The sequence below is a fragment of the Poeciliopsis prolifica genome, unplaced genomic scaffold, assembly GCF_027474105.1.
Source record: "Poeciliopsis prolifica strain line A6 unplaced genomic scaffold, Auburn_PproV2 SCAFFOLD012, whole genome shotgun sequence".
In the NCBI taxonomy this organism is placed as follows: Eukaryota; Metazoa; Chordata; class Actinopteri; order Cyprinodontiformes; family Poeciliidae; genus Poeciliopsis; species Poeciliopsis prolifica.
Window position 1 is genome coordinate 9,184,290 of NW_026562387.1, and position 13,826 is coordinate 9,198,115.

General features: G+C 36.9%; 1 protein-coding gene across 3 annotated transcripts in view; it reads right to left on the reverse strand.

Moving 5' to 3' along the window:
• Nucleotides 1-13,607, reverse strand: part of dok6 (docking protein 6) — a 57,744-nt gene extending 44,137 nt beyond the window's left edge. For all 3 annotated transcript variants that reach the window (XM_055037760.1, XM_055037759.1, XM_055037758.1), the window contains exon 1: nucleotides 13,330-13,607. In XM_055037760.1, coding sequence (XP_054893735.1) covers nucleotides 13,330-13,515 — 186 coding nt within the window. In that variant the 5' untranslated portion in view covers nucleotides 13,516-13,607. The remainder of the gene's footprint in view (nucleotides 1-13,329) is intronic.
• Nucleotides 13,608-13,826: the final 219 nt, after the last annotated feature.

The following is a 13,826-nucleotide window of genomic DNA, read 5'->3' on the forward strand; positions in this document are numbered from 1 at the left end:
ACCTGTTGTTTGGTAGGCGAATCCCCAGAGTATCTGAACATTGTAGCATCACAGTAAAACTCTGCAAAGCCAAAGCCCAGACTGGAGGTAAAATATGTTGATCAGCCAGAATACCTTTACTCTCCAGAATTATATCATGCATTTCATATCACTGAGAGAGGAAATGAGTTCACTGCCAGAGAACAATATTACTGTAGATTCGCCTGAATGTTTTGTTTTTTTTTTCTTTTTTCCATCCACTCGATAAAGATTTAGCTCCAAAACAAATCTACTAAAACAAGATTAACTCCGTAACACACTGCTGAGAGACCTACACTCGGAAAGCCAACTTTCTGATAACACAGTGAAGGCAGCTGGAGAGATTCTGCATGAACAGCCAATTTGTTCATGACTGCAGGCAGGAGAGGAAAAAGCTCAATGAGGTGGGATGACAGTATTATGATGGTCTTAAATATAAATAGTCTCTTCCTAAAAGTACTTACTACCTTGAAAAAAAAAAGCAGAAAAATCCAGGCGCTGAACGGGGATTTGTTCTTTTGGGAAGTTCTGGATTGCAGTGGGGTCTGCTCAACTGTTTCAAGGACAGGAAGAAACTCGCATACCTCGACAAACTGTCAAAATAACAAAGTGATAAGTTGCCATCCTGGACAGTTATTTTTTTATGCATTTTATACAAGTGGGATGAGAATTGGCTAAAGTCAAATGATTAGGAGGAGTGTGTACAGGACATATACGTTTTGCTTAGCTGACACTGATCAATGTAAAAGAGAGAAAAACTTTTGAAGTATGTAGGTACACGTACTGTGATATATTACCTGATATATGACATATTATAGCCCCTAATTAAACCAAAATATCTATGAGTGACCTTCTGCTGATAGATTACGCAGTTTGGAGACACAGAACCAGATGTCCTTATAGTCGCTTTTGCAACATTATGGAAACCCCTTTTTATTAAAAGGTTATCAACGAGATACGTGTTCAAGGTGAGTGCAAATTAACTCAGAAATGACTCTTTTTGAAACCCAAAAGAGACTGGAGAAAAAGGATAAATTAATGTACAAAATTGAAGAGTTGTAAGGCTTAAAGACATGAACTGAAAAAAAAATATATAACAATAAAGAGGCATTGCGTTACTTTACATCCATTAACAGAGCCTTACTAGATGAATACAAAATTGTAAATCTGCATGACCTAATACACACATTAAAAAACGAGCTATTCAACATTTATAAATGAGGACACCAGAAGTTTTGAGGACACAACTGAGAAGTGACATCATATAATAATTGACAAATGTCAAGGAAACGGAAAGCCTTAGGCTGAATATTTCCATGAATCCCCAGAGATACAACTACAACATTTGAAGAAGATTGAATGAGCGGTTGAGGGGAAGAAAAGCTCGGAGCAGGGTTGTGACTGCAGCCACTTAAGGTCAGTGGATTGTCAGTCTGCATGTTTCTGTTAACTATATCCAGGTAGTAGGGCTGTGAAGGATGGGTCCGCTAAAAGCTCAACGTAAAATGGATCCTAGATGATGATTCACCAAAAGCTTATATTAAATCTCGTTTAATTTGGTGACAACATTCAAAAGACAGACTGCCAATAACAGAGGCAGAAACAACACAAATTGCAAGAAAAGTTGTTGTTACGACTTTCCAATATTGCATTATTGTGAATAACTATCAGTTACCTTCTAGACATTATCCATGTTTTCTATTTTCTATAATTAGCAACAGCATGAATCACTGACAGAAAATATTTAAGTGCGGTCTAAGCACAGATTTATTCATGAAAGCGACCAAATAATAGAGGCACATTTTTCACCATGACTAATGACTGTTGGGCTGTTGTTCCCATATCCTGCAAGAGATGCATTTCATCAGAGCCAATAAGTCTCGGTGATTTGTCTTGAGGTCTTTGTCTGATGGAAGAAACTGATGAAAAACCAAAGAAAATGACCACGCAATTTATAGCCCTGCATATGTGTGAATTAATGCCCTGAAACCCAAAAACATCCATCAAAAAGAGGAGGAGCTTAAAGTACGCCCACAAGGCACAAGCAAGGTAATAAACAGATGATGACACATTAAGTTTTTTTTACCCGTTTCAAGTTGAGCATCTGTTTACTAGCTACAAAGAAAGGGAAGAAAAATTTAGGACATGAGTGATTTTTTTTTTGTTTTTTAATTGATTCAATTCGTTTTCATCCTGTTTATCAGCTTTTTGGAAGTCTCATTTGCAGAAACTCTTGACACTTTGTGTTTTTGACAGCTTTAAACTGAATGCTCAGTCCTTGAAATGGGATGAAAGAAAATCTGCTGACAATCACTTCTCCACAGTCTGTCATTGTTAACAGTGAGTGCATGGAAGTGGTAAGATAATATCTTAAATGCCTGTGCCACCTCTCACAATAGAGACACTGTTTTCTAACTCTCCATCTGCTTTGTCCTGTGCTTGTCGGCCGTCAAGGTAGAAAATAGCCACATAATACTACAGAGCTCACACTCCATTTATAGACCACTGGTTGCAAAACTGAAAATGCAAGTAACAAGAACTTGGAATCCAAAATGATATGAAATAATTGAAAGGAACAAGAGGTTATAGTTTTTAAGAGACAAATGGTTGTAGAGAGCAGAACTGAGATCAGAAATGTGGTAAATTCCCATCTTTTGAATAGCTTCACCACAAACACCTGCTTTTTGTCTTCACTGTAATGAGTTGTGAGCCACAATCTAAGTTTTAAACAGGTCTTTGTCAGTTGCCAGTACGCCAAGATTACATATCTGCTAAACTGTCTGTCAAACCATAGCTGTGAAAAAGTCATTTTAGCAATCAGAGAGATACATGAGTTAATCCAAAAGCTGCTGAGAAATCCCAGTCAGCTGGCTGGAAATAGTCCCTTTCCTGTGCTCAAAAGAATAATCAATTTCTGTACTAGTATGTATTTCACATTTATATTATTGTAAAAGTAACAATCTCTGATCAGCACACTTGGCAAGCTAAGAATAGTATTTCTATTGTACAGTTGACTCCAGGCTGGCTACAGGAGCAGATCACTTAACTAAATTAGGTCATTGATATAACTTTGGTATATATCAAAATATGTGTGCTTTTAATAGAACTCTTCTGATCTTTAAAAAGCAGAAGAGAAAAAGAAAATAAAAATTCAAGTGAATATTCAGCCGGACAAGAACTTTGAAAACTGCTACTGAATTTAGCAGGTGTTTAATCTCCTTCAAACAACCTTATATCTGAGGGGTGCTGGATATTTTTGCATCTTTTTATAACTTTGCAATGTTTGGTTGATTAGTATCTAGACATTTTTGGGAACCAAAGGAGCCACCTGCTTGATGTTTAACACTGGTAATCTCAGTTCTTTGCAGCATATGGGGTTTATCTTATACCTACTAAAACAACAATTTATTGCAGTTTTCTACATTCCTCTTGTTTTCTGCAATAAATAAAGTTAACTAAATACCTATCAGCAAAAAGTCACTTACACTTATTTTGATCTGATCAAGAATCCTAATCTATCAAATTTCATAAAAATCAACTACTCCAAAAAGGAATCAAAACCAAAATGAAGTAAAATGGGTCTGAAACTGTTTTCACAAAATAGTATATAATTAATAAAATGTAAGATTTGAGCCTGTTATGTTCAAAACAGATGCAGATACCGAATTGCAAATAATAATAATTGGGATACAAAGTGGTTTGCTAATGTTTGAAGTAAAAAGAAAAAAAATGGTAGTCCACTTTCATAACCTTAAAATAAGATATTTGACTATTCAAAAGTAAAGAATATATACTTTATTTCCAATTTTAGAAATGCAAAATACTTCCATGAGAAGCTAAAAAGTAATTATATGAGAAAGATGTTAAGTCAAGGATTGCATACTAATCTTTTTAACTTTAAATTGAACTGTAGCTCATCTGTACATTTACAATCTTCATTTCCTCCCTGACAGAATGAACATGAAAATACTCATTGATTAATCAATTCCCATCCTTCGTCTTATGGGTAAACATTCATGATTAAGTGTGCAGCCAGAAAGCGAGAACAGCATACGCAGGTATCGACATAATTGGATGCAGTTATTGCTTACAGTCCTCTGGACCGTATTTGCATGAAACGCTTCTTATCTTGTGTTTTCTCAGTGCCTGAAATCCTCTCTTCTATTATAACAAACACTGTTTAAAATCTAATATTCTGCAGTTGTTTTTTTGTTTAATAAAAAAAGTGCTATTCGGGACAAACCGTACTGCTTGCATGCACATTATTGTGAAAGGGCTTCCTCATAAAAAAGTAATTTTTAAAACCTTAAATCTCTCTAAAGATGACAGATAAAACTGCGAGGTCTGAGAAGATGAACAACTTCAATTAGTCTGCATCCCTGCTTATTGGTTTGCTGATTATTAATTTGCAAACACATGCTTATATTTTCACTCCTCCTCCAACACCAGTTTTGATGTTTTCTTAATGTGTTTGTTGCTTTAGCATTTTATGGCTCCATTTGGTCAATAAGCTCTCAAAAACAATCTTGCTATTGTGACTTATTTTAATATTTTACTATACACACTATATGTAAAGTATTTTTTGTTTTTTCTTTAATACACAAGTAATGTTACTGCTTTTTGTGCCAGCTAAGTGAAGTGAAAGCTAAACCAAAGAAGTAGGACATGATTCTCTATTTGAATAGACCAGTAGAAAATCAGAATTTATTACATTAGGTTGTAATATATTTTCCGTAAAATTAGTAAAACATATTGTCAGACTTATGACACAAAAATAAAAAAGGAAAGCAATGGTATCGAAGCCATTGCTTTCAAAAACAGTCATACTTGTAAAATTAGTATACAAATACTTGGATCTAAATGAATTAGACTATGATTATAAGTTTATTTCACAAACTCAATTTTAAAAAAATATTACTTAAATTGATTCTTTAGACAGAATACAAAGACATAATTCAAGTGTTTATTTCTATTAGTTTAGATGTTTATCGTTAAAGATAGTTAACCATAACATTTGATTATTACATAAGATCTAAAAGAAAACGATGTAACACAGAAATGTGACATGACGGCCATTGTTTTGACCCACATGTTCTAGTGGACGGCAATGCTGATTTTAGTCTCGACTGTGAAAACTTCACACTAGACCTGATGCAACTTGGATATTGTGCCTCTCCACTCTCCAGACTGTGTGACCTACATTTTCAAGGGAAATGCAAAAATGTACTTTAATCTCAAAAGAGGACTTTGGATCAGTGAACCTCTGTCCTTTTTCTCCTCAGTCCAGATAAGACACGCCAGATCTTGTTCAAAAATGACTTAGTAGTTACAAAGTCAGACAGTGAGTGGGATCCACGCTTTCTAAGTCTCTATAAAAAAAAAACTTTAATAAGATTTGGTCATCACTTTTGGTTGGGGAACTTTTTGTATCATGCCATTTCCTTGTACTCTGTGACTTAAAAGCTCATTCTTTAGCATTGACCTTTGGCTGCTTGCGTCCTTCTCAAAGATTCAGTGACCGTCTTCAAGACAACAGTCTAGCTTTTCCAGTTAAAGAGGTTGGTTATTAGCTATAAACATAAAGAAATAAACACTTTGAAAAAATAACAGTGTAATGAATCCTCATTAGTAAAGTTTTCTTATTTACTGAATTACTAAAATAGATTAATTTTTCAATTATTTTCAAATTTATTGATATGCAGTAATACATATGAGCTCTTTAGTTCTCTATTTAATAATATGAAAAATTACCTAAAAGAGGTTTCTTTAAATATGCCTGCCGCTGCAGAGTTTAATGTCTACATTTTAATAAAATGTGAAGTTTCAGTTGCTAAAAATTAAGCATTCTCACAGCTGACTATGTTGCATTTGTTTCTGTAATTATCCCAGTTTGCTGATAAGAAAGATACATCTCTTGAACGTGAGGTCTATGTGCTCAGATTTCTTGTGTTCTTTAAACTATCACTCGCCTTCCTTTGAGTCACTATCTAATCTCCAGAGCAATTAACGAGACAAAACCACTAAGAATGAAGGAACTAACAGCAAACTGGCAGTGGCCAAAATTGACCGTTTTTGGTAAAGCTGAAAGAAAAGCTGGGCAGAAGATCAGAAAATATTCAACAGCTGACCTTTTCCGTTTACCGCAGTGATCCTAAGCCTGAGAAACATGTACCTGCTCAGAGACTGAAACACACACTCAAAGGTCACGTTATTCAGACTTTCAGGAGGCGCCCCATACCACTGATAAGCATCTGTTTTTTTTGTTTTTCTTTTCTTTTTTGCACTGATAGAAAAGGAGCTTGCATTGACCACAGCAACATCACATCTATTGGTGTTTTCAAGGCATTTTCTGTTTTTGCTCTACTGAGAGACACTTCTGTTTTTGGCTCTTGCAAGCATTCAGTCTGTCTTTGTGCAAAAAGAAAAATATTGCCGTATGTTGGAACGCAACAGGGTTAAAATTAATTGAAAATCCACAGTGTTTTTTTGGCAGCAGATTGTTTACTTGTTTGTTGTGTGCATGTGTGATGTGTGTGCCAGTCCTTCGGTGTTGAACCGAGCCAATTTGTGTGTGTGTGTGTGTCAGGGGAAATAGCCTGTTGGGGTTATAGAGGGTGCAGCGTGGGGTGATGAATAGGATGCTTTTGTGCTCGCTCCCACGGCTGTCTACAAACCGTGGAAGGGGAGAAAGGTGAGGAAGAAAAAGGGGTAAGGTTAGGTAGATAGCCAGGTAAAATAGAAAAGGAAGGAAGATAAAAAGAGAAGAGAGATGAGAGTGACACTGTTGTGTGTGTGACACAGGGGGGAGGAGAGAGGTGACAGTGAAGGTTTAGAGTCGAGAAGGAAGGAGGGGAGAATGTGAGAACGGAAAGAAAGCACTTTTGCATTCTAGAACACGGCAGCTTCTCCAGTCACACAAAGAAAGAGACAAATAATCTGGCTAATATAGGAAATCATTGACATTCAAGTCACTGTAAAAAATAAAACAAACATCCCAGAACAAAGAGAATCAGAGAAACAAAGAGTCCAAGTTGGTTATTGTGAAAATTGTCTCGAACACAGAACTGATCCCATGATCTAAACCTTCACACATGATGGAGTTTGGGAATGAGCCAGTCATGGCGAACGAAGCAATAGGTTCAGGCCAAAACCATTTGACTTGCTACGGCCACTTTCATGCATACTGCGTAAGGAGAACCTAGTCAACTGTACTACATTTTAATAAAAAATAATGTATAATTCATTTTTAAATGGCACAGTGTTACATTAGAAGCCTGAAATGGGAGCAGCTGAAGGTCAAATGAGATCTAAAGTCCTGATTTGAGAGACCTTTAACGCCCTCATCTGATCATATGCTCATGATCTTCAGTAAATGCATGCATTTATATATATTAAAAAATAATAATAAAACACTATGGCACTACGTCACTGGTGAAGAGCAAATATAACAATTTGTTAAATAAAGAGAGCATATTTGTAAGGTTTCTGCTTAAGTATAAAATAAAGGAAGCAATGATCTATCAACGGGCATTTGGTTTGTTTCTTTGCTATTTCACAAAGACTGAACTCATTGTTTAATTACTGCTCTATCTATGGATTTTGGCAAGTGCTGCATGATGTACACTTTGCAATGACAGTACAATCTGCAGACATTGCAATGGTGATGATATCTTCTGAAATAAATAATCGTACTCCTCCCTCTTTCATATGTGATTCCAAGACTCCCTACGACCTTTAGCATCTTGGTTCAGTCAGTTGTGAGCATTAACTCCAGTGGGACGGCACCCAACATGCCGGATGATACATCGGCATGCAATATGGAAACTCACAACATTTGGGATATATTAGTCATGAAACAGTCCTTTGAAATATTAATACTGTGGGCAATAACATTACAACAATGATAAATTCACAATATGTTGTGCAGTCTTCTAAAACATGTAGCTATTTTCTCTGTGTCCTTAAAGACTTGAGAGAATAAGAACAATAATTCAATATAAGAAGACCAAATACTAAACAATATCCAGATATTTTCCAGCCTCTACCCAGGAGCAGTCATTACGTAATTGTATTACTGAGCAGTGACAATGTGACACACTGTATATGTGAAAGAGATGGTCTCATAAAGCAGAATTTACTATTTTAAGCAAAAATAACATGGTTGCAGAGTTGACATTGAACTGGCTTAACATCTCATTTTAAACAATTAGCATACTGAACACCATTAGAATCACTAATTGTGTTTTTCTCAATGTGTATTCAATTGCAGGTATAAACCCTTACAGAAGCCTTTTAGACTCTTCAGGGATTTTATGTTAACATCATTAAATCTAAGTAGGCTTTAGATGACATCTTTCTTTCCTGATTATTCAAAACCTTAAAAGTGAGGAAGGAAATGAGGAAAACTGGGAAAGAAATAAATGAAGAACAAGTAAAATACCGTAATAGGCAGACGCCAAAATCTCACTCTGTTGTAGCGGACATAATGAATAAAATGAGCATGCTTTGGTAAAGGGAAAAAGTTTCCTTTTTAAATAGCTCCCTACACCTTTCCTGCTTGTACTTTGCTAGCACTAAAAATCGATAACTTTTGACTTTTTTTCTCGTTGCAACAATTTCCTTCACATATCGTCACCCAGGGGATAATCAGCTATCATCTGCCAACACTACCAGAACATAATAGTTGTCACTGTTTTAGGAAAATTCTCCAAGACACATCGCACCCAGGACATGCACTGCTTGAATGCCTGCCTTTGGGCAGACGTTTCAGCTGCATAAAGACCAGAACCAACAGACTGAGAAGCAGTTTTTACCCATCAGCCATCACCATGCTCGATGTGGTCAAATTGACTTTGCCTATTTTTATATCCATTTAAGTTTAAAGATACATTGTTTTTTTTTTTGTATTTTTTAAAAATCAAGAAATAAGTACAATGTAAGTAATTATTTGTAGACCTTTTTAAAGCGAGACATTGTTTTTATCTGGAGAATTGCACCCAATGTTTCATTTTTTCAATGAAGATAATGTTGCGGTTAGCGACACTTCACAGCTCCTCAGTATAATCCATCCAGTGATTTTTGAAAATCATGTCAGTCACGATGAAAACTGCTCAATTCTAATCACCAGCTGATTTCTTGGTAAATCAGCTGGTAAATTTTCTAGACAAAATTTACCCTTACTTCAATGTTTTCTTGTCTTACTTATTTTGAACAGGGGATTCATGTCACTACATACTTGTTATCATGGAAACCAGAAGTCATAGATTTTTAATTAAATGCTCCTTGGCACTCCAATCAACCTAAAAAAATTAAAGTTTATACTTTAAATTATTGTATTGGAGTTGATATGGGCGCCATTTTATATTTCTCCACATGGGATTGTTTTGGGCTTTTTTCACGACATAATTTGTTTGTGTGTGTGTTTAAAAATGACAAACAGAGAAAGGGAAGCGGCGATGACAAATTTTAATAACCTCCCACACTTCATTTGTTAGGTGTCGAGCTAAACTTTGGAGACAAAAATGAGTGTCTGTGCAAAGACAAGCGCTCAACTAAAACTCGTTTCAAAAGGCTTTATAAAACTCAAAAGAATAGTTTAAATCATCATTTACAAACTCCTGCGTTTCTTTCATGGGTACATGTCGTTTTTAATACAACAAATTTTTTTTAGTAATGCCATCTGCAGAATTTTCTGGGAAGACATCAAGTTGATCTCCGCTGTTCCTGTTAACAGCCACTAAAATACATCATGAACAGAAGATCAACGGGCTAAAAACACTTCGCTTTCTTTCTAAGCAGCTCTCTTGCATTGTGGACATGAATTTTTATTATGCAAGGACTCTGACGCTGCTTAGAGTCCCCCATGGCCTCTGATTGTCAGGACATGGTGTGAGTCACAGCATTCATAAAGCTTTGATATTTACATCGCATGGCCTTTATCTGCTGCTGAATAAGGCAGTCAAAACAAGCTAACTAACTTCTTGGTGAAAGTTATCTGACAGCGCAAATCTGTTAGGATCCCAAAGCTTTTCGTTGGGATTTCTTTTTTTTTTCTAAAATAAATAGGTGTGATTAAAGATAATGCTTACATTTATATATAGTGTTCTTCATGTTTGTATATGAAGAACATAAGTACAATGTAAGTACTTATGTACTTACTTAAAGTGGAGTACAGGCTCCACTTTAAGAAAAAAAAATACTATTGACAGCTTCAAGACAAACAGCAAAGAAGTCGTCACATCTCTGTGCATGTTGCTATATTTGAAAGTATAAATTAAACCTTCTGGTCTGAATCTCTGTATATAGAATATGAGGAACAGGATGACTCACTTCACACCCTTGAACATCACTGAGCTGTGAAATTAACAAAAAAACATGCATAATTAAGAAAAATATGATGAATTTAAAGCAATGCTTAGATTTACATTGAAAATAAACTCCAAAACAAAAACATAAAGGAACAGTTTGTCTGTTCCTTTAAGCCGGTTGTGAATCATCTCCCACACCACATTATAGTCTAGTAATCCTATATGTATCTATAAGTGCCACACATGAAGATTTTCATATATCCAATTTAACACCTTAATTTTATATAATATTTTCCCCCTTCGGAGAGAAAATGTTGCATACCAATTTCAGCGCACAGATGCCTAAAACTACCCAGTTATCACTTGATTTTGTCTGAATCAGAATGTTAATCATGCTGGAATAACTAACCCTACCGTGTAAAGATAAATCCTTTCAGCCTGCCCACACTGGGGTCTTCCGAGGCTATCGCAGCATGACTTTTTCTATGATGAAACAGCAGCAAGCGGTGGAGGGGCTGAAGGGAGTGGGCGATCAGGACACAAACAGTTTTTTCCTCAGCAAACAGCAGGGATGAGATGCAGAGCTGGCAGCGATATGGCATCCACACCTCAAGCACAGCCAACACGGCTCCTCGCTTGCCTTGGAAAGTCATAGGCCATCCACGGTTAAAATAGCTTATGCAAAAAAGCAAATAAACTGACTTGAGTGGATCCAAGCTGGTTCGCATGTTGACAACTAAACTCTTTGGGTATTTGTGGGCTGCTGAGAGCACTTAGGGGGAAAAAAAATCTGCAAAATTGCAGTATTCATTTACATATGTTTCTATTTGAAACAGAAAAATATTCCCTCTACTTCTAATATTCTGGTTCTAATTGCCACCATGAGGTTTTTCATATAGTATTAGAAAAATGTAGAAGCAATCACTAAATTTATGGGGTGTTATTCAAATACTCATTGCACAAAAAATAACACATCTTCTAAAGAGAGTGATTCATGTATACAAAGAAATTATTAACTAGTCAGACTATCTGCTTGAGTTGTCACTTGCATCTTCCTTCCTGTAATTTTTCAGGTTTGTCGTAAGTGAGGCGAGCTGCACAGTTTATTTTTGAGCTACGGACAATCTTTGCTTTTCAAAACAAAACAAATTAGTCTATTTTGTAAGAGAAGAAAAAAAGTTTAGAGGGATGTCTGTCAGCTTCTCAGGCTTGAGAAGTTGCTATTATTATTAATGGGACGAAAATGGTGGTATCTCTGGCACTTCCTCATGAAAAAAAGACTTAAAAGAATGTTTAGCAGCTCTTAGACGATAGCTGGAAATAAAATTGTGAAAAAGCCCAAATGCACCCTTTTTACACCCAGCTGACTTGTAATGCCCAGAAACATATGGAGGAATGGCACTGCTATATTTCTTTGTGTTCCTCCTCGCAATCAAACACAATCCGTGTCTCCTGTTAAAGATGGTTTGACGAAATTAGCCTCAGCAGTGACTGTAATTGTTCAAAACCTTCATATGCAGTGACTTTAAAAGTATGGACACCCCAGTTAAAATACCCAGGTTTTGTAGCATTAAAAATTGAAAGCATTACAAATTCTTTCAAAAACCTTTTCATGCTTACACCAGCGCAACCTTTAATGAGTTGAGAAACAAGCAGATCTCAAAGAAGACAATATAGGAAAAGCAAACACCTGCAATAAGTTGGTTGCAAAAGTGTGCACACCATTCAAATTGCACTTTCTTGAACAACTATTGAGCTCAATTTATGCATTCTGTCTTCTCTGGTAGGAGTCTGTCAGCACCCCTCGTTCGGACTTCGAAATATTTACCTGCTCTGCCTTGAAAATATTTTCCAATTCTATCATATTGTGATGCTTTGTCCACAGTCTCTGTCACCCTAAAGATCTTCTGGCTTGACCAGTTCAACACTTTATACATGAGACCTAAAGGTTTTTGGTCAAAATTGACTTTTATTTAGAATGGTTCATAATCTAATTTGGCTTGATTAAAAGTCAAGCTCCATATCAGAAAAAGTGTTCCCAGAGCTTGATGCTGCCACTTCAATATTTCATTATGGGCATGGCATTTTTTAGCTGTTGCACAGCTTTTATTCTTCTACCATCTTCTTTACATGTCGCCAAAACCTCGCTGTTTTTTTTTTTTTTTTTTTTTTGTTTTCTTGTTTGTTTTTTTTACATGGGTGTATGATCTACTTCCTTCATGTAATTTCTTCAACATAGATTAGAGGTTAATCTTTGCTAACAATGATTACTCTAAGTTAGCATTGGAAGCTGCTACAAAAGTGAAAATACTGTTGATGAAGCCAGGTGATGGTGTGAGAGCGAAGACATCATTAGCCTCCGTCATCACACTTCATCAGCGGAGAGGAAGTGTGACCGCTCTGCAGGCATAATGAGCTGGAAGTATGAACAAAAGCAGATGGCTTTATGAGTCAGACAATGGGGTGCTTGTGATTGAACTATATCATTCATTTCAATTTAGGCATTTAGGGCATTTTCTCTCTCTCTCTCTCTCCTCCTTGCTGGATGTCAGTGCGAGTCCATTACCAAGGCACCGATGAGCTGCTATCACTCTGAATCAGGCAGTAATTCTTTGATACAGAAAGTGCACAGTTAATCTGTGAAGATATATACATTTCCAAAGCTCTACTATGAAGTGTAGTTTTTGGATGAAATAAGTAAACTTTGACTTTCCCCAACAAAACAAAAGTTCTAAACAGAAAAAGCTGCAAACATTTTTTTTTTTTTTCACAAACACATGACAGCAGCTGTCAGTCATTTCCACAGTATGTCTTTATTGACCAAGCAGCACCCAAAGAAACTTAACTGTTCCGCTGGAGGAGCCCACTACAGGACCGCTGCTATGGAGCAATTAAGAGCTGTTTCTTAATCCAGCCGCCCTCGAGTGCCATAAGAACGGCGCTGCTCTCCTTCCGCCTCCTTCTCCGCCCGCGGTAGACAGCAAGTGCAACAGTGGCTACTCACCCCCAGTTTCTTACTCCGTATCCTCACGTACCCCTGCTTCACTATGTCGTTGAAGTTGGAAGCCATGGTGAGGGGAAGCGGGTCGCTTCCTATCCGAAAGACGCGGTGGGAAATAAATAGCGTCGTGTATGTTTGTTTGTTTGTTTGTTTTGAAAGCTTTGACTTCAGGCTACGTCCGTCTGACATCCAACAGGAGGAGAGCAAGCGGTGCGAGCAACCCCACAGTGTCAGCTAGCGCTCGGGCTGGCCGGGCTCAGCGGAGCGATCCATCCGGGAGAGGAGGGAGATACCATTCGTCAGCTGATTCACTGAAGCCGGGGAGAGGTGGGAGGCAGAGGCGCTTTCTGGACCACACCATCCCGGGAGAACGGAGGGGGTGGAGGAGATGGGGGGGAGGACAACCTGGCTCTCCTTTTCTGTTTTGGTTTGAGAGAAACAGAGACAGATAGAAAGATGTCTTCATTATTAGCCATTCGTTTAAAAAAAATCAACAAAGT